This window comes from Scyliorhinus canicula, chromosome 10 (genome assembly GCF_902713615.1).
Source record: "Scyliorhinus canicula chromosome 10, sScyCan1.1, whole genome shotgun sequence".
NCBI lineage: Eukaryota > Metazoa > Chordata > Chondrichthyes > Carcharhiniformes > Scyliorhinidae > Scyliorhinus > Scyliorhinus canicula.
The window spans coordinates 10,255,815-10,276,923 of NC_052155.1; the positions used below are offsets into that span (position 1 = coordinate 10,255,815).

General features: G+C 45.3%; 1 protein-coding gene across 2 annotated transcripts in view; it reads left to right on the top strand.

Moving 5' to 3' along the window:
• LOC119972221 (protein LYRIC-like) overlaps window positions 1-21,109 on the top strand; it is a 79,919-nt gene that overhangs the window by 8,318 nt on the left and 50,492 nt on the right. For both annotated transcript variants that reach the window (XM_038808591.1, XM_038808592.1), the window contains exon 2: window positions 18,872-18,985. In XM_038808591.1, coding sequence (XP_038664519.1) covers window positions 18,872-18,985 — 114 coding nt within the window. The remainder of the gene's footprint in view (window positions 1-18,871; window positions 18,986-21,109) is intronic.

Here is a 21,109-nt window from a genome sequence, read left to right on the forward strand (position 1 = left end):
GTGGGTTTCAGAGGGGAATTCGAAAAGTCCACGAGGGGATCTAATTTGCAGGGCTACAGGGAGAAGGCTGCAGGGAGTAGAACTAGCTGCATTGTTCTTGCAGAGAGCTAGCATGGACTTGATGGGCTGCATGGCCTGCTTTGCTGCAACCATTCTATGATTCTATTTTCCCACACGATACCCCATCTGATACCTTTTTCCCTACTCACTTAACCTGTTATAATTCTTTGCAGACTCTTTGTTGAAAGCTTGCTTTTTCCACCTAGCTTTGTGTCGACAGCTTGTATTTGGTGCCATCATCTATATCATTCATAGAACTAGCTGGGACCCCAGCACAGATCGTGACGGTGCTTCGCTAGCCACAGCCTGCCAAACTAAAGACAGTCTGACTCTGCTGCCTGTCTGTTAACCAATTCTCCATTCATGTTTACGTATTACCCTTAACTTCACAAGCCCTTATCTTCTGCAACAACTTTCATGTACCACCTTATCAAATTCTGTTTGAAAATCCAAATGTGCTATTTCCACTGGGTTTTCTTTATCTACCCTGTTATTTACATCTTCAAAAACACTTGAATAGATGTGCTGAACATGACTTCCTTTCATCATCCAGAAGGTTGTGAACCTTTGGAGTTTTCTACCTCAGAGAGCTGTAGGTGCACCTTTGTTCAGTCTATTCAAGGCTGACATTGATGGATTTTTCTAAGTAAATCAAGGTGCAGGAAAGTGGGTTTGAAGTTGGCAGATCATCCGTGATCTTGGCAGAATAGGCTTGAGCTATACAGCCAGTTGCAATTCCCCCAGTTATTTATCATGTTGAGAAATTAACTTTTCCCTGGTATCTTCTAAGCGTACAGTTCCCCACTTCCTATTTTGTTGTATTATGAAATATTAATCTGTACTGATTTGCAAACATTTGCTATTGTTTTGAAGTGGTATGCCCTTAACCCTCATACTTCAGTCCCTCTAAATTTTCCTCGGAGGTCAATCTTGTGCGTTTTTGTCTTATAGTTTCATAGACATTTACAGCACATTCAATCCATCGTGTCTATAGCAGTCAGCAAAGATCTGACTGCACTAATCCCATTTTCCAGCGCTTGGCCCACATCCCTGGAGGTTACCGCAGCACAAGTGAATATCTAAATACTTCTGAAATGTTACGACAGTTTCTGACTCTACTGCCTTTTCAGATAGAGTTCCACCGTCCTCTGGGTGAAAATGATTCCCCTCAACTCCCCTCTTAGCCTTCCACCTCTTCTCTTTAATCTATGCCCTCTACTAATGGAAAAGTGCCTTCCAATCCACCCTATCTATGCTCCTCGCAATCGTGTACACCCTCTATCAGGTCCCCTCTCAACCTTCGCTGCTCCAAAGAAAACCGCCTCAGCCTATCCAATCTTTCCTCCGAGCTCAGGCCCTCCCGTCCAGGCAGCATTATGGAAAATCTCCTCTGCACCCTCTCCAGTGCAATCACACCCTCCTTATAATATGGTGACCAGACCTTAGTACTCCAGCTGTGATCTAACCAGCTTTATGCCCCTTTTGAAGGAAACTTCATCTTAATGGCCATAACTTGGCAAAATGTTCTAGGGGTTTGGGATGTTGTGGGAAGTAGATTTGTACTGCACTGTTTTGAATGCATGTCTGATTGGTATTTTATAGCTTTGCCACACTAGCAGTCAGGTCTACTTTGACATAAGAATTTACACCCGGAACAGACTGCTCAGCAAAACTCGACAATGTCTATTGCTCCATTTGAGCCTCCTGTCACCTCCTTAATCTAACCCCTTCTATATCTGGTCCTCTGCTGTCTTTTATTTAACTTCCCATCAATGTATCTAACTGTTTGACTAAACTACTCCCTCTGGTATCAAGTTCCACATTCTAGCCACTCTGAAGTTTTTCCTAAATTGCATGCTTACATATATTGGAGCATTTTGATTATGGTGAGCAGTTTTGGGCCCCGTATCTAAGGAAGGATGTGCTGGCCTTGGAAAGGGTCCAGAGGAGGTTCACAAGAATGATCCCTGGAATGAAGAGTTCATCGTATGAGGAACGGTTGAGGACTCTGGGTCTGTACTCGTTGGAGTTTAGAAGGATGAGGGAGGATCGTATTGAAACTTACAGGATAGTGCGAGGCCAAGATAGAGCGGACATGGAGAGGATGCTTCCGCTTGTAGAAAGAACTAGAATCAGAGGACACAATCTCAGACTAAAGGGACGATCTTTTAAAACTGAAATGAGGAGGAATTTCTTCAACCAGAGGGTGGTGAATCTGTGGATCTCTTTGCCGCAGAAGGCTGTGGAGGCCAAGTCACTGAGTGTCTTTAAGACAGAGATAGATAGGTTCTTCATCAATAAGGGGATCCGGGGTTATGGGGAGAAGGCATGAGAATGGACACAACATCGAGGGCCGAAGGGTCTGTTCTGTGCTGTACTGTTCTATGCTCTATGATTGAATGACGGAGCAGACTCGATGGGCTGAATGGCCTAATTTTGCTCCTATGTCTTGTGGTCTTGTAGTGTCTTGTTATCGGGGTTGACCCACAAATGAAAATTCCTCTCCATGCCTTCCTAATCAAACCCATTTATAATTTTAAAGAACTGAATTACAATTATGTACAGTAATATTTAATTTGATACAGGATCCAGGATCTGGGGTCCATTGTTGACTTGCCAAATGTCCTCTTTTCATTTCTGACACGTCTCTTTAAAACAAAAACCCGACGTGCTCAGTGAGCAGCATTCTTTCACTTTCTCATTCTGAATGGCATTTCCTACTTTACAACAGTGACTACACTTCAAAAGTATTTCACAGGCTGTAGAGCTCTTTGGCAGCCTGAGGTTGTGGAAGGTGGTTCAGAAATGCAAGCCATGCCTTCTTATTTCAATTCCCAGCTGACCCTAAATGATATGAATTTCTACAACCTAAGTTTAGTTCCTGGGGGAGGGTGTGGGGGTGAATTTAGTTGAATTGCAGGCCTCGTTCCAGTACAGAGTTATTGGAAATTTGTCACATTCATTCACTTGTAAACCTCCTTCGAGAGTGGAATTAAAGACCGTTTTGAGGGTAAAGTAGAATGTATTCCTGGCAAATAATGTTTCTTGTATGCCACATGGCACTCAGTCTTGTGCTATTGCAGACAGATCAAGGTGAATTCACCTGAGGAAGGAGTTGCGCTCTGAAAGCTCGTGTTTGAAACAAACCTGTTGGACTTTAACCTGGTGTTGTAAGACTTCTTACTGTACATTAACACTGTAATGGTGTTACTGTGAAAATCCCCCCGTCGCCACATTCCGGCGCCTGTTCGGGTACAGGGAGAACTCAGAATGTCCAATTCACCTAACAGCACGTCTTTCGGGACTTGTGGGAGGAAACCGGAGCACCCGGAGGAAACCCGTGCAGACACGGGGAGAACGTGCAGACTCCGCACAGACAGTGACCCAGGGTCTTGGCCAAAAGTTTTGAGGACTATCGTAAAGGAGGAAAGTGCGGCAGGGCAGCACTGTGGCTCAGTGGTTGCCAGTGCTGCCTCACCGTGTTCGATCCCGGCCCCGGGTAACTGTCAGTGTAGAGTTTTCACATTCTCCCCGTGTCTGCCAGAGTCTCACACTCGCAACTCAGAGATGTGCAAGGTAAGTGGGTGGATTGGCCACGCTAAATTACTCCTTAATTGGAAAAAGTAAAGAATTGGATACTCTAAAAAAAAATTTTAAGTGTGGTCTAGTGGTTTAGGGAGGCAATTTCAGAGCGTGGAGCCCAGACAACTTAAGACACAGCCACTAATGGTGGAACGATTAAAATCGGTGATGCTGAGGGGGCCAGAATGAGACGAGTGCCGAGGTCTCAAAGGGTTGTGGAGCTGGAAGTGATTACAGAGATTGGGAGGGGTGAGGCCATGGTGGCATTTTTAAAAACCAGGCCGAGGTATTTAAAATCATGGCGTTGCTTGACCAGGAAACAGTGTAGAGGTCAGCGAGCACAGAGATGCTCAGGGAACGGGTCTCCCTGTGAGTTAATACATGGACAGGAGAGTTTCAGATGACCTCAAGTTTATGGAAGGCCAAATGTGGGAACCAGCCAGGCGTGCACTGGGGAAGAGGTTAAAAAAAGGGATGATTAAGGGTTTCAGTAGCAGATGAGCTGAGGCGGGTGACATTGGGTTATGTTGCAGAGGTGGAAATTGATGATGCAAATATGTGGTCAGAAGCTGATCTCTGGGGCCAACTGACACCAAGGTTGCAAACTGACTAAACTTCAGACAGTTGCCAGGGAGAGGGATAGAACATAGAACAGTACAGCACAGAACAGGCCCTTCGGCCCTCGATGTTGTGCCGAGCAATGATCACCCTACTCAAACCCACGTATCCACCCTATACCCGTAACCCAACCCCTATGTTCTGGACATGTCCAAGGCTGAGGGGAGTTTGGCAGGGGTTTGCTGACGCCATGTCCACAGTATTAAATACAAGGGTGGCAATGAATCCAGAGGTGGTGATTTGTGGGATGTTGCAGGATCCGGGAATCCAGGAGGAGAGAGAGGCGGATGTTCTGGCCTTTCCTTCCCTGGTCGCCCAGAGGTGGCTATTGTTGGCATGGAGGGACTCAAAGCCCCCAAAATCGGAGATGGAGTCAATAGTTTGGGGGAGCTGAGACAAAAAATAATGGCTTCGTTCAGCCTTTCCACTATTTATTTTGAGGAAATTGCTGCTCATCCAGTGCTGGGTGCTAGATCCGCAGTCCGATCATTTAGCCAAAGTGGAGGAGTTACGGAATCACAGATTTGTTACAACACAGGAGGAGGCCCATTTGGTCCATTGTGTCTAAACCGGCTCTCCAAATGAGCAATTCACCCAGGGCCATGCTCCCGCCCTCTCCCTGCAACCCTGCACATTCTTCAGATAACAGACTAATTCCATTTTGAATACCTTGATTGAATATCTCATGCAAACTCTCAGGCAGTGCAATCAAGACCATAACCACTCGCTGCATGAACCTCATTGTAGTGTTAATGTAAGCCTACATGTAACAATAAAGATTATTATTAAGTAGGCTTACATTAACAGTGGAATGAAGTTACTGTGAAAATCCCCGAGTCGCCGCACTCCGGTGTCTGTTCGGGTACACGGAGAATTCAGAATGTCCAATTCACCTAACGAGTGCCTCTTTTGGGACTTGTGGGAGGAGACCCACGCAAGCACAGCGGGGAGAACATGCAGACTCCGCATAGACAGCGGCCCAAGCTGGGAATCAAACCTGGGACACAGGTGCTGTGAAGTAACAGTGCTAACCACTGTGCTACATTGCTGCCCATAGAGTGGTTGAGGGCTCTGGGTCTGTACTCAGTGGAGTTTAGATGAGGGGGAATCATATTGAAACTTACAGGATATTGCGAGGCCTGGATAGAGTGGACGTGGAGAGGATGTTTCCACTAGTAGGAAAAACTAGAACCAGAGGGCACCATCTCGGACTAAAGGGACGATCCTTTAAAACAGAGATGAGGAGGAATTTCTTCAGCCAGAGGGTGGTGAATCTGTGGAACTCATTGCCGCAGAAGGCTGTGGAGGCCAAATCACTGAGTGTCTTTAAGACAGAGCTAGATAGGTTCTTGATTAATAAGGGGATCAGGGGTTATGGGGAGAAGTCCGGAGACTGGGGATGAGAAAAATATCAGCCATGATGGGCTGAATTCTGCCCCTATGTCTTATGGTCTTATTTCTTAAATGTTAAAGATTTTCTGTATTGCTGCAGAAATGTTTAAATTTGCCACCAACGTAGTGAGGATTTTAAAATCAAATGTCTTCAGTTATGTTATTTTGTGCTGCAGTTATTTGGCTTATTATGCAAATTCGCATCTTCATGTCTTGCAGACCAGAATTGTCCAGGTCCAGTATCCGTATAAATATAGAAGAGCAGTCAGTCTAACCTCCCAACCCCCAGTACCAATGTGGCGCCACAAATTGACAAACTTAGCTGAGCTGCCTTTTGCTAAACGTGCCTGATTGAGACTATTTCACTCTGTGCAGTTGAAAATTACAAGGCAGCTATGAAGAAGTGTATTTTATTCTTTAAAAAGTAGCTGGCATAGGAATTTTAGAAATAGGAGTAGGCTATAATGAGATCATGGGTGAGCGTGGACCCCTCCCACTGAATTATAATCCTGCATAATATGCAAGCGTTGCATGTGTATAGAGCAGGGGTGGGCAAACTTTTCCGTGCAAGGGCCACATTCAGAAATTCACAATTCACAAAGGGCCGCATAGTATATTAAGTAAAATAATTACTTCACCCGGTTATGATTCTGGGCGCCTCATATAGAACATAGAACAGTACAGCACAGAACAGGCCCTTCGGCCCTCGACGTTGTGCCGAGCAATGATCACCCAACTCAAGTCAACGTATCCACCCTATACCAGTAAGTAACCCAACAGCCCCCCCCCCATTAACCTTTAAAAAAAACTAAAAAAAAAAAAAACATTTTTTTTTTTATGACTTGGTTGGCCGCAGAAATACCTTGCGGCCCGCGGGCCGTAGTTTGCCCACCCCTGGTATAGAGGCACCCTGGGTGTATGTTTTTTTTAATAACCCTTTCTTTAAGTATTTAAAAGACTCCCATCCCTTGGAAAAAGGCTGAACGCCCTTGGGGCCCACCACCACCTTGGTGATCAGGCCTGCCTGCTCAGCGCTGTGCATTGGGTGACCACGCTCCACTTCCTCACTATCCAAAAACCTACACCAAAGCGAGAGCATTGCCTGAATGTATCCCGTAATCTGCTGAATCCTACCTGATCCCAGTCTGCTTCAGGGTCGGGTAAATGCAACAGAATAGCCAGTTGATCTCAGTTTCATTATCCATACTGTGAAAGGGAAATGGCATAATCGGGCAGGAGGGCAGGAATGTCTGGGAACAATCTTTACTTTCCTTGCTCCAAATGGCAAGTAATTAACGGGGAAAAAAAACTTTTTCATTTGTTTTGAACCCCTCTCCAGATTGACAACATTGCAATGTTGAAATGAAGTATTTACTTCAGCTGCACTAATTTTACCACTTTGACATTTCAATGTTCAATTCATCTCATTTCAAATTTTTTTATTTTATAAAATAATAGCTCATAGAAGGTTGGCGTGTAAACTGATTTATAAGGTCAGTAACCTTCGACCATGTGGGACACAATGTACTATTTTGTTAAAGTGCCACAGAATGTAACTTAGTGTGTGTCTTTTTTGAGGCCAAATGCTGTAATTGTTGCTTGCTCAGCATCTAGATGCTGTTTAGAGATTCTCGGATCGTTAAACGTTGAACTGGAGTTCTTTACTGGATACTTTTAAAAAGAAAATCCACCCTTTCTATCAATTGGAAAGTCAGGTTTGCCTAACCTTAAGTCAATTAGAGGTTGCTTGCTTCTTAAGCCCTTGTGTCAGTTCAAAATCAGACAGTGTACATTTTATATAACACGCATGCTGTCACATCAGTATGTATTAAATTTGAGTAATATCCATCCACCTTTGATTTACTAACGAGGTTTGTAAACCTGACATTTATACCTTGGGGATGAGGTTTCTCGTTCAAATCAGTAGTCAATTTGTTTACGGCAATAAATACCCAGAGAAGTAAACTCTTGAATAACAGCAAAATACCATGGATGCAGGAAATCTACAAATGCTGAAACATTTGTACATTTTTACAAATGGTAAACATGTCTGCATTTGTGAAGAGGGAAACAGAGTTGCCATTTTGAGTCCGATTCGAGACTTCCTCTAACCTCGAAGAAGGGGAGTCGTATTTAACTCTGTTTCTAACCCCACAGATATGACCGGACCTGCTGGGTACTATTTAGGCTTGGAGCACTCTTTTTGTTCCTTCACTGTCGCTGGGTCAAAATCCTGGAACTCCCTCCCTGACAGCACAGTGGGTGTACCTGCACCACACAGACTGCAGGGGTTTAAGAAGGTGGCTCACCACCACCTTCTCAAGAGCAATTTGATGGGCAACAGATGCCAGTGACCCACCTTGAATGATTAATTTTTAAAATAAGCATGTGTCTGTGAGGTGCTTTGAGACAATTGGGGGATGAGGATGTATTTCCAAAATGTCAAGTTCCACCTTACTTTCTGATATGAAGATTAGTTGTTTCTCCACATACTAACGATCCACAGGAATTATCTTTGTGCGCAGTCTGTTTAGTTCGATGCATGCTACCTGGAAATTGCTTTTGCAGAGGTGCCCATGGAGGAATCTTAAAACACACACCTTGAATGGCGAAAGCACAATCTTCATGATTGCTGTGTGCACATGCAGCTTAGGGCAGGGGTTTTCCAAGTGTGGGTTGCGGCCCATGGATGTCGCGGGCGATTGTCGGGAGGGTCGTGGAGTGATGGGTCATGGTTTTCCCGCTGTAGTCCCGATTGCGGGAGAAGGGCCAAATGGCCGCTCCCGGCATTTGCATTGAGAATGGCGGCTGCTGCCACATTTTTGAATGAGAAAGAAGCGACATCAGTGAGCGGGTCACGCACCTTGCGCGTACACTTGACGTCAAGCACCCTCTCTGGACATGCTTTTTGATCCAAATCATGAAAGAGAGCTTCTTCCATTTTCTAACTGCTGGCAAGCAAGGCAACAAGTTAGAGACAGCGAGAGACACACATAGGCAGGATCTCAAAATGAATCTGCTGGAGAGAGCTGCTAAGGAGAGTCCAGGGTAGGACAGAGCAGTGCCAGTGTTAGCTCTGTACAGAGCTCCAGAGCCTCTGGTTAACAGCCTACAAAGAAGAAACTCGGGAACAAAGCAGTATAAAGTTGATTTATTGTGTTATGGTTTTGCCAATAAGAATGCAAAACCCATGTGTGTTACATGCAGGGGAGTCCTGGCAAATTAGAGAAGTTTCAGATTTTGGAAGAGAAACGGTGGGTGAAAAATTCCTTTTAAGGTTGAGACCCCAGAGCCAGTTATTTAGTTACAGCTGACTCCAAATGAAGAGACGCCACTGCTGTATCTGGCATGTGACAGCACATTATAAACACACCAAAAACCCATGAGGCTGTCAGCATTTTGCAGTAGCATCTCCCAGCAGTATGCAGTGCTGAGTAAAACAAGCTTTGTATTGCTACTGCCCTTCATGACGACCGACATGTGCGAGATTGGATTTTCCATTTTCACAAAGATGAAGATGGCACAAAGTGAAGTCTGTACCTGTTATACCGCCTCCTCCTGTGAACCTGGTTGGCGTGAGATTGAGGACCAAGCAGGCTCCCGTTTCTCATTAAAGATAAGCGAATGTGGCGTGGGTCGCGCTTAGACCGGCTGGCAAAAGTGGGTCCGGGGGGGAGGGGGCTTGGAAAACACTGGCTCAAGGGGGTGGCTGCAGCTCACCTTCTCTCTCTCTCTCTCTCTCTCTCTCTCTCTCTCTCTTCCCCCCCCCCCCCCCCCCCCCATTAAACTCTGGCTGCTCAGTTTCTGATAATGAGTTATAATGCATTTCAGTGAAATTGCTGGACGTGCTACCTTTGCCCAACAAAAACTAAACAGCTGAATACTGGGCTGTTGTAAATACTCAGCAGGTCAGGCAGCACCTGTGACGGGAGAAACTGAGTTAATGTTCCGGGTTGATCACATTTCATAAGTGGGAAATGTAGCCGGTTTTGCAGGTATAACAGGTAGAGGAAGGAGGCAGGGTTGGAAAGAACAATAGAGAAAGTTTGAGATAGGATGGCAGGCAGGTGAGATTAAATAGTGAGTGTAATGATATGAGGGGAGATGGTGGAGCAGTGGTAATCGAGCTGGGCTGGTACTAAGGCTGGCTGATGCTCTGGGACCATGGGTTCAAACCCCAACCCACCATCTAGTGGAATTAAATGAATAAATCTGGAATATAAAGTTAGTCTCGGCAATGGTGACCCTCAAATTATCATTAATTGTTGTAAAAACCCATCTGGCTCCAACTCCATCTGCAGGTTTGCTGATGACATGACCATAGTGGGCCGGATCTCGAACAATGATGAGTCAGAGTGCAGGAGGGAGATGGAGAACCCCGTGGAGTGGTGCAACAACAACAATCTCTCCCTCAACGTCAGCAAAACTGAACAGCTGGTCATTGACTTCAGGAAGCGAAGTATCATACACACCCCTGTCAGCATCAATGGGCTGAGGTGGAGATGATTGGCAGCTTCAAATTCCTAGGTGTGCACATCACCAACAATCTTTTCTGGTCCACCCACGTCAATGCCAAGACCAAGAAAGCAGAACAGTGCCTATTCTTCCTCAGGAGCTAAGATAATTCGGCATGTCCACATAATTTTTACAGATGCACCATAGAAAGCAGCCTATCAGGCTGCATCACCGCCTGGTATGGCAACTGCTCGGTCCCAAACCGTAATAAACTACAGAATCATAAATACAGCCCAGTCCATCACGCAAACCCACCTCCCATCCATTGATACTGTCTACACTTCCCATCCATTGACTCTGTCTACACCTCCCGCTACCGTGGGAAAGTGGGCAGCATAATTAAAGACCCCTCCCACCCAGGGTGTTCACTCTTCCAACTTCTTCCATCGGGGAGGAGATACAAACGTCTGAGAGCACGCACTAACAGATTAAAAAACCGCCGCTTCCCCGCTGTTACTAGACTCCTGAATGACCCTCTTGTGGATTGAACTGATCTCTCTACGCATCTTCTCTACTGTGTGGCACTACACTCTGTATGCTTCACCCAATGTCTATTTTTTTTCCCCTGTACAGAACAATCTGTTTAGGCTTTACGCAGAACAGTACTATTCACTGTGTACCTTGGTACACGTGAAAGTAACCCCAAAGGTAATGGCAGGAAACCTAGGTACCAGAACGTCTGGTTTCACCTGCGTAATCCATAACAATCGATCCATCTGAATGAAGCCGATTATCTTGCGATCTCCTGTTTACAGTATCAGTCCAGACTTGCCCCATCTGTCTGTCTCTGTCCAGAAAATTCGAGTTAGGTCTGTCTGTGGTTCTGACTGTGGTTTTAATTTAAAATGTCCAATTCTGTATCGAGACTAAAATTCAGACCGTTGCCCATTTTACCACAAGATGCTGACGAAGAAGCCGTGGCGAGTTCCTGCAGTGCATCTTGTACACATGGCTGCTACCATGCCTCAGTGCTCGAGGGTGTGAATGTTTGTGGAAGGGGTGCCAGTCAAGTGGGTTGCTTTGTCCTGGACGGTGTTGAGCTTTTTGTGTTGTTGGAGCTGCACGCCTCTGGATAGGTGGGCATTATTCCATCACACTCCTGACTCGTGTCTTGTAGGTTGTGGACAGGATTTGGGCAGTCCGGAGGTGGGTTACTCACCTCAGGATTCCTAGTCTCTGGCTGCATTTGTAGCCATAGTATTTATATGGCTAGTGCAGTTCAGTTTCTGGTCAGTGGTAACCCCAGGATGTTGATAGTGGGGGATTCGGATATGGTAATACCATTGAATGCTATGGGGCGATGGTTAGATCCTGTTGTGTAGGAGATGGTCATTGTCTGGCACTTCTGTGGTGCAAATGTAACGTGCCACTTTTCAGTCCAAGTCTGGATGTTGTCCTGTTCTTGCTGTATTTGGACATGGACTGCTTCGTTATCTGAGAAGTCGTGAATGGTGCTGAACATTGTGCAGTCGTCCGCAAACATCCCCGTTTCTGACCTTATGATGGAAGGGAGGTCATTGATGAAGCAGCTGCCGATGGTTGGGCCTAGTACCCTACTACTAGTAACTACCCTACTAATACTACCCTAGTAACTCCTGCAGTGATATCCTGGGACTGAGATGATTAATCTCCAACCACCACAACCATCTTCCTTTGTGCCGGGTACGACTCCAACCGGCGGATAGTTTTCCCCCTGATTCCCACTGACTTCAGTTTTGTTAGGGCTCCTTGATGCCATACTCTATCAAGTGTGCCATGATGTCAAGAGACGTTGTTCTCACCTCCCCTCTAGTTGAGCTCTTTTGTCCATGTTTGACCCAAGGCTGTAATGAGGTCAGTAGCTGAGTGACCCTGGCTGAGCACCCGTGAGCAGGTTATTGCTGAGTAAGTGCCGCTTGATAGCACTGTTGATGACCACTTCCATCACTTTGCTGATGATTGAGAGTAGACTGCGAGGGTGGTAATTGGCTGGATTGGATTTGTCCTGCCTTTTGTGTACAGGACACACCTGGGCAATTTTCCATATGGCCGGGTAAATACCAGTCTTGTTACTGTACTGGAACAGCTTGGCTAGGGGTGTGGCAAGTTCTGGAGCCCACATCTTCAGCACTATTTCCAGAATATTGTCAGAGCCCACAGCCTTTGCAGTATCTGGTTCCTTCAGCTGTTTCTTGATATCACGTGGGATGAATCGAATTGGCTGAAGACTGACATCTGTGATGCTGGGGACCTCTGGAGGAGACCGAGATGGATCATCCACTCGGCACTTCTGGCTTATTGTGAATGCTTCCGCCTTGTCTTTTGCACTGATGTGCTGGGCCCCTCCATCCGAGGATGGGGAGATTTGTGAAGCCTCCTCCAGTGAGTTGTTTAATTGTCCACCACCATTCATGGCTGGTTGTGGCACGACTGTAAAGTCTAGATCTAATCTGTTGGTTGTGGGATTGTTCAGCTCTGTCCATCACTTGGCATGCAAGTAGTCCTATCTTGTGGCTTCACCAGGTTGATTTTTTGATATGCCTGGTCCTGCTCCTGGCATGCCCCCCCCTTGTACCCTTCATTGAAACAGGGTTGATCCCCTGGCTTGGTGGTAAGGGTAGAGTGAGGAATGTGCCAGGCCATGAGGTTACAGATTGTGGCTGAGTACAATTCTGCTGCTTTGCACTTCAAGGATGCCCAGTCTTGAGTTGCTAGGTCTGTTCTGAATGTATCCCATTTAGCTGTATGGTAGTTCCACACAAGGATATGACGGGTATCCTCAGTGTGAAGACAGGAATTTGTCTCCCGAGGACTATGCTGTGCGGTGTTCACTTTTACCAATACTGTCAGGGCAGATGCTCCTGAAGCAGGTTGGTGAGAATGAGCTCTAGCGTGTTTTTCTTTCTTAGTTCCCTCATCAGCTGCTGCAGTGCCAGTCCAGCAGCTATATCCTTTAGGACCCGGCCAGCTTGGTCTGTGGTGGTACTACTGAGCCACTCTTGGTGATGGACATTGAAGTCCCTCACCCAGAGTATATTCCGCCCTTGCCACTCTCTCTGCTTCCTCCAAGTGGTGTTCAATATGGAGGAGTACTGATTCATCAGCTGAGGGGTCGGTACGTGGTGATCAGGAGGTTTCCTTGTCCATGTTTGACCTGAGCCCATGAGCCTTCATGGGGTCCGAAGTCGATGTTGAGGATTCTCCTTGCAACTCTCCCTAACTGTGTACCACTGTGCTGCCGGTGGGACAGGATATAGCCAGTGATGGTCATAGTAGCATGATTCAGTGAGTATAACTAGGTCAGGCTGTTTCTTGACTAGCTTGTGAGACCGCTATTCCAAACCCCCAGATGTTAGCAAGGCGGACTCTGCAGGGTTGAGAGGACCGGGTTTGTCGTCGTTTCCAGTGCATAGGTTGGTGCTTGTGCATCGGCCGGTTTATTTCCCTTTTTATTGATTTTGCAGCAGTTTGGTACAGCTGGGTGACTTGATGGCCATTTCGGAGGGCATTTCAATGTCAGCTACATTGCTGTGGCTTCCTCACATGTAGGCTAGACCAGATGGGGCCTGCAGATTTCCTTATCTGAAGGACATTAGTGAACCAGATGGTTTTAACGACAATTGACAGTGGTGTCATGGTCACCGTTAGACTTGTAATTCCAGATATTTTTTGGATTCAATTTCCACTATCTGCTTTGATGGGATTCAAACCCGGGCTCCTAGTATTACCCGGAGACTCTGGATCACCAGTCCAGTGACAATACACAATACCATCACCTCCCCTTGATTGATGACAAAGTCAATCTACCTCAACCTCATAAATACTCACTAACGCTGCCTCCACTGTCCTTTGGGGAAGAAAAATCCCCAGATTCTGAGAAAGAAAATAACCTCATCTCCATCTTAAATGTGTTACAACACGCTGGGCTAGGGCGTGGTCAATTCCAGCCTCCTTGACCCGAAGTTGCAACACACTTGAATTAACCAATAATTCTTAGAAAAATATCCAAACTATGTGACCCTTGGCTGGCCAGTAATTACAGTCACCAGGTTTGTAAACTTAAACACAATTACGTTTTATTTATAACCAGAACTATAATGAAATGCGTAGCAAATACAACTGGTTAATCCTCCACTTTCTAACCTGCTTCAGATGATTGTTTCTAGCACACTTGTCCTTCAAACCAGGCTTTCCGGCCGAGATTTCTGCTTTCCACTTTGAAATGGTTTTCATTGTAGATTCATTCAGGTCTCTGCAGTTTCAGAAATACACCAACTCCCAGGCTTTTGGAGAGAAAGAGAGAGGGCAGGCCCTTGTCTCTGTGTCCAGGTCTCAACTCTGTTTTCCTTGAGTCTCTGGAAAGCTTCCTACTCGGGTAGAATCCAATCACCACCTGTTACCAGGCAGAATGCAGCCTTTTGGCCAATTCCCGGGCCACCAGCCAACCAATCGAACCGAGTCCCACCTCATCTCTCGGGTGCCACAAAGTTGAGTTTTGCTGTGCATAATAGCACCATATACTATGTTGCAACTGCTTGAATTCCTGATTCTCTCTGTTGCTTGACTTAAAGCCGCATGTTCACTAAACATCCATGGATCAAAAATGATAACAGCAAAAATAAGAAAAAGGAAATAAGGGAATCCTCAGGAAGGACTCTGACTTATTTTTAATATGCATCCCCTAGTTTAGTTTGTCTAATAAGGGAAGCATCCTCTCGGCATCCACCCTGTTACTCCCCCTCAGGATCTTAATAAAAGTGAAATACTGTGGACGCTGGAGCGGTGTACCACTGGGATCAGTGCTGGGTCCTCTGCTATTTGTCAGTGACCTGGAGGAGGGGGCTGAAGGGTGGGTCAGTAAATTTGCTGAAGACACCAAGATTGGTGGAGTAGTGGATGAGGTGAAGGGCTGTTGTAGGCTGCAAAGAGACATTGATAGGATGCAGAGCTGGGCCGAAAAATGGCAGATGGAGTTTAACCCTGATAAGTGCGAGGTGATTCATTTTGGTAGAAAAAATTTGAATGCGGATTACAGGGTCAACGGCAGGGTTCTGAGGAATGTGGAGGAAGAAAGAGAGCTTGGGGTTCATGTCCACAGATCTCTGAAGGTTGCCACTCAAGTGGATGGAGCCATGAAGGAGGCTTATAGTGTGTTAGCGTTTATTAACAGGGGGCTTGAGTTTAAGAGCCATAGGGTTATGCTGCAACTATACATGTCCTTGGTGAGACCACATTTGGAGTATTGTATGCAGTTCTGGTCACCTCATTATGAGAAGGATATGGAAGCATTGGAAAGGGTGCAAAGGATATTTACCAGGATGTTGCCTGGTTTGCATGATAGGTCTTATGAGGAAAGGTTGAGGGAGCTAGGGCTTTTCTCTTTGGAGCGGAGGAGGATGAGAGGTGACTTAATAGAGGTTTATAAGATGATGAGGGGGACAGATAGAGTGGACGTTCAGAGACTATTTTTCGGGTGGATGTAGCTGTTACAAGGGGGCATAACTATAAGATTCAGGGTGGGAGATATAGGAGGGATATCCGAGGTAGGTTCTTTACTCTGAGAGTGGTTAGGGTGTGGAATGGACTGCCTTCTGTGATAGTGGAGTCGGACACTTTAGGAACTTTCAAACGGTTATTGGATCGGCACATGGAGCACATCAGAATGACAGGAAGTGGGATAGCTTGATCTTGGTTTCGGACTATGCTTGGCACAACATCGAGGGCCAAAGGGCCTGTTCTGTGCTGTACTGTTCTATGTTCTAGATGTGAAATAAAAACAAAACTGCTGGACAAAAACTCAGCAGGTCTGGCAGCATCTGTGGAAACGGAAACAAGAGTCAACGTTTCAAGTCTAATGTGACTCTTCCTTGGAACTCTTCAGTTCCGAAGAAGAGCCCGATTAGACTCGAAATGTTAATGCTTTCTCTCTCAATAAATGCTGCTGACTCTGCTGAGTTTTCCAATCGCTTCCCCTCAGGAAGTTTCAATAAGATCACCTTCATTCAAACTTAGAGTGTCTAATTATATTTTTTCCAATTGAGGGGCAATTTAGCGTGGCCAATCCACCCATCCTGCACATCTCTTTGGGTTGTGGGGGTGAGACCCATGCAGACATGGGGAGAACAGGCAAATTCCACACGGAAGGGAACATTCCTGCCTGGCGATTGTCATGCGATGTCCGTTCATCCGTTGTCGCAGCATCTGCATGGTTACCTGCAAAGGCTCGCATTCAAAGTACCGTCTTGCATCTTTGATTTTGTCGATACATATATGTTTCTGGAACCTACCTCTTCATTCACCTGAGGAAGGAGCAGTGCTCCGAAAGCTAGTGATTCAAAACAAATCTGTTGGACTTTAACCTGGTGTTGTAAGACTCTTAAATAAGGGTAATTATAAAGGAATGAGGGCAGAGTTGACTGGGAAAGGAGCTAAACAGGAAAGACGGTTGATCAGCAATGGCAGATGTTTCTGAAAATAGGTCATGACTCACATCAAAAATATATCCCAGTGAGGAAGAAGGATTCTAGGAAGGGGATAAATCGACTATGTTTAACCAAGGAAATGAAGGATGGTCTTAAACGGAAAGTAAAAAAACATACAATGTGGCAAAGATTAGTGATGAGCCAGAGGATTGGGAAAGTTTTAAAAACTACCAAGAAATGACCAAAAATAATATAAAGGGGAGAAGATTAAACTGAGGGTAAACTAGAAAGTAATATAAAAACGGAAGCAGCAGCTTCTTTTAAATAAATAAAAAGGAAGACGAGGCCAAAGAGAATGAGACTGGGGAAATAAAAATGGGGAACCTGGAAATGATGGAGGAGTTAAACAAATACTTTGCCTTCATGGTGAAACACACAAATAACATTCCAAATATATGGAATAATCGAGGGGCAGAAGTGGGGGAGGAAATAATTACAATAACGATCCACTGAGGGAAACTATTGGATATGTCCTCTGGGCCTGATGGGTTGCATCCCAGGATATTAAAGGAAGTAGCTACAGAGAGAGTGGGTGCACTGGTAATCTTCCACAAATCCTTAAACTCTGGAGAAATGTCAGAGGTACAGTAGTTAAATGGGGGATCCCTTATTGTTCAACTGTGCCCCCAGTTCCAGATTCCCCCAAGAGGGGAAACATCCTCTCAGTCAACCTCTCTTAGAATCTTATATGCTTCAATGAGGTAACCTCTCATTTATTCTAAACTCTATTGAATATGGACCCAATCTGTTCAACCTTTCCTCATGAGATAAATCCTTCAACCCAAGCATTAGCATAATGAGCCTTCTCTGAACTGTTTCTAAAGTAAGTCTGTCCCTCGAGGTGATCAAAACAGTGCCCAATCTTCTCGGTGTGGAGGGAACCTTTGTTTTTCACCCCTCGATGCAAGGAGCAATCAGGGCAGTTTTAGCATTCCATCTATTCTATTGGCTAATTTGGCAATGACCAGGGAATGAATTCGAGACCTCCTGGCCCATGTGGGATAGCTCTACACCGAGTTCTGCCATGACATCTTAGACGATAGGAGAGAGTGTTTTGCCACCCCATGTTGGAATGTAACTAAACTGGCCAAGCACCTCTCTCTTTTAGATAGGTATTAGAAAATAAGTTGGTATGGCCAACCCTGTTCTCGCTGTATCTTGTCTTGATGCAATTGAAAAAATCTAGCTCGCATTGACATTCAACAGCATTGCCATTGCTCAATGCCTCTCCATCAATATCTTGGTGGTTACCAGTGATCTGTATTTATCCAAACAACCCTCAAGAAACTTAACACCATCCAAGAGAAAGCAACCCACTTGACTGGCACCCCATCCACCATCCTAAACATTCACTCCCTCCACAGTGACAACATTGTGTACTATCTATAAGGTGCACTGCAGGAACACCCCAAGCCTCCTTCAGCAGTACTTTCCAAACACGTGACCTCTGCCACCTCAAAAACAAGGGCAGTAAATGCATAGGAACACCACCATTTGGAGGTTCCCCTCCCAACCACACATTATCCTGACTTGGAAATATATTGGCCGCTCCTTCACTGGTGCTGGGTCAAATCCTGGAACTCCCTCCCTAACAGCACTGTGAGTGTACCTGCGGCTCAAGAAGGCAGCTGACCACTACCTTCTCGAGGTCAGTTATGGATGGGCAGCACCGTGGCGCAGTGGGTTGGCCCTGCTGCCTCACGGCGCCGAGGTTCCAGGTTCGATCCTGGCTCTGGGTCACTGTCCATGTGGAGTTTGCACATTCTCCGCATGTCTGCGCGGATTTCGCCTCCGCAACCCAAAGATGTGCAGGGTAGGTCAATTGGCCACATTAAATTGCCCCTTAATTGGAGAAAATGAATTGGGTATTCTAAATTTATAAAAAAAACTTTTTAAAAAATGGATGGACAACAAGTCCTGGTCTAGCCGGTGACACTTGCATCCGAAGAAGGAATTAAAGAAAAACTTATGTAATTGTTGTAGCTGCAGAACATATATGTTCGAAATGGGTTGGGTTTGCTACCTTTCCATCTGATTGTTTTGTGGCATTATTTTGAGTTGAATATTTGGCTGAACAATATTTAATGCAGGGATAATTGTAGCAAGTTTGTGTCCTGGACAGGGAGTTTTGCATTCTTGAATTTAGAAGGTATGTTCTCTCTAAAAATAACGTTACTGAGCTTGCATTAGCTCCCATGCAGCATCTAAATTCAATATATTTACGGCCGGTCTTTGATTTCCAGAAATCCCAGCCAAATGGGCGAGCGGGATCCGAACCGTTAGAAGAGGAAATTCTTCACCCGTTTGAAAAGTTAATCGTCAAACAACTACTGGATACTGAAAAGAAAACTGAGAAGGTTTGTGTGTTTTAAGATAACTTTCAATTTTCAAGCATGCATGAATTCTAAACAAATCACTTCAAGCCAGCATCAGTAGGTCCTGCTAAACTACAACAATTTGTATTCGTGCCCTTTTCAAGAAATAAAATAACCTAAAGCATTTCTGAGACTTATTCAAAAAATAATTTACTGGAACGGGAGATTAACTTCAGCTTGCCTGATGTGTTTTGAAATAACTGAACGGATGAAGTGAATGAATCTTTACGCCCAGTAATAAATGCACAAATTGCAGTGGTTCAGAAGTGTGGCCGACCACATTCTTGGGCAACTAGGGATGAGCAATAATACAGTGGTGCTCCCGTCCTGAGAATGAATTCAAAAAATGATACCATGGTAGTTGTATTTTTCCGTTAGGAAATTGCCAGTTGATGTCAGTTGATATTGTCACACCACCCTGGGCTAGTGCGGGGTTAAGTCCAGTCCCACTTGACCTGGGTCATGATACAAGTGAAATTAGATTTTTTTTGTACATTGGTGGGGCTTCCTTCTAGGCTTGAGATGGTTTTGTCTGGCAAGGTTGTCTGCTTTCTCTGCAGAATCAGCGTCATTTTGGGTTCACAACAAAGGATGTGCCAGGCACTTGCTGCTTTCAGAACAATAGAGCTATTCTTTCAATTCATCAAGCAGGGGAGCGAGATAGCAATTTTTTCACTTCCAAGGTCTCAACACTTCTGCGAAGTTCTCTCAGAAAGCATAATGCAGGAGCCAATTACTGACTGTTGCCAGACAGAACACTGTCCCTGGCCAACACACTGGTTGCCAGTTAACCAAGCAAACCGAGACCCTCCAAAGCTTATGATCCACTCGTTGCCGAGGAGTCTGGTTTCTCCTCTCTAAAGTATGAAACCTCGGAACACAGTTTCTTGGCAAGCTGGCTGTTTCAATTGAGTCTTCTATTTAAAGGCACATTCCACTTATAAGGCCATAAGACATAGGAGCAGAATTAGGCCATTCGGGTCCATCGAGTCTGCTCTGCCATTCAGTCATGGTTGATATGTTTCTCGTCCCCATTCTCCTGCCTTCTCCCTATAACCCCTGATGCTCTTATTAATCAAGATGTGGGGATGCCGGTGTTGGACTGGGGTGAGCACAGTAAGAAGTCTTACAACACCAGGTTAAAGTCCAACAGGTTTGTTTCAAATCACTAGCTTTCGGAGCACTGCTCCTTCCTCAGGTGAATCATTGACCTGAGGAAGGAGCAGTGCTCCGAAAGCTAGTGATTCGAAACAAACCTGTTGGACTTTAACCTGGTATTGTAAGACTTCTTAATAATCAAGAACCTATCTATCTCTGTCTTTTTATTTTAAACAAACATTTTAATAAGGCTTTTATGGTTTTATAACAACAAAAGATACAAATACAAATGTAAACATCACTCATGCGTAACACCCATCTCTTATCAGTGTTCTCACTGGTCCGACACTCCAAAAATCGCTACCTCTGGACTCGGTGCCACCCTCATTTTTAGCACCCTGGACATGACATCTCATAATCCCTGTTAGAATACCTTAAACTTCGGACATGCCCAAAACATGTGGACATGATTTGCAGGCCCTCCTGCAAACCTTACACACCTGTCCTCTATCCCAAAAACCTGCTCATCCGGGCCACCGTCATGTGTGCCCGGTGAACTACCTTAAATTGTATCAGGCTGAGCCTGGCACATGATGAGAACGTGTTGTCTCTGCTCCGAGCATCCTCCCACAGACCTGCCTCTTACTCCTTTCCCAACTCACCTTCCCATTTACACTTTAGCTCACCTATAAGACCATAAAACATAGGAGCAGAATTAGGCCACTTGGTCCATCAAGTCTGCTCCGCCATTCAATCATGGCTGATATTTTCTCATCCCCATTGTCCTGCCTTCTCCCATAATCCCCGATCCCTTATTAATCAAGAACCTGTCAATCTCTGTCTTAAAGACACTCAGTGAATTGGCCTCCGCAGCCTTCTGCGGCAGAGTTCCACAGATTCACCACCCTCTGGCTGAAAAAAATCCTCCTCATCTCTGTTTTAAAGGATTGTTCCTTTAGTCTGAGATGCTGTCCTCTGGTTCTAGTTTTTCCTCCACGTGGAAACATC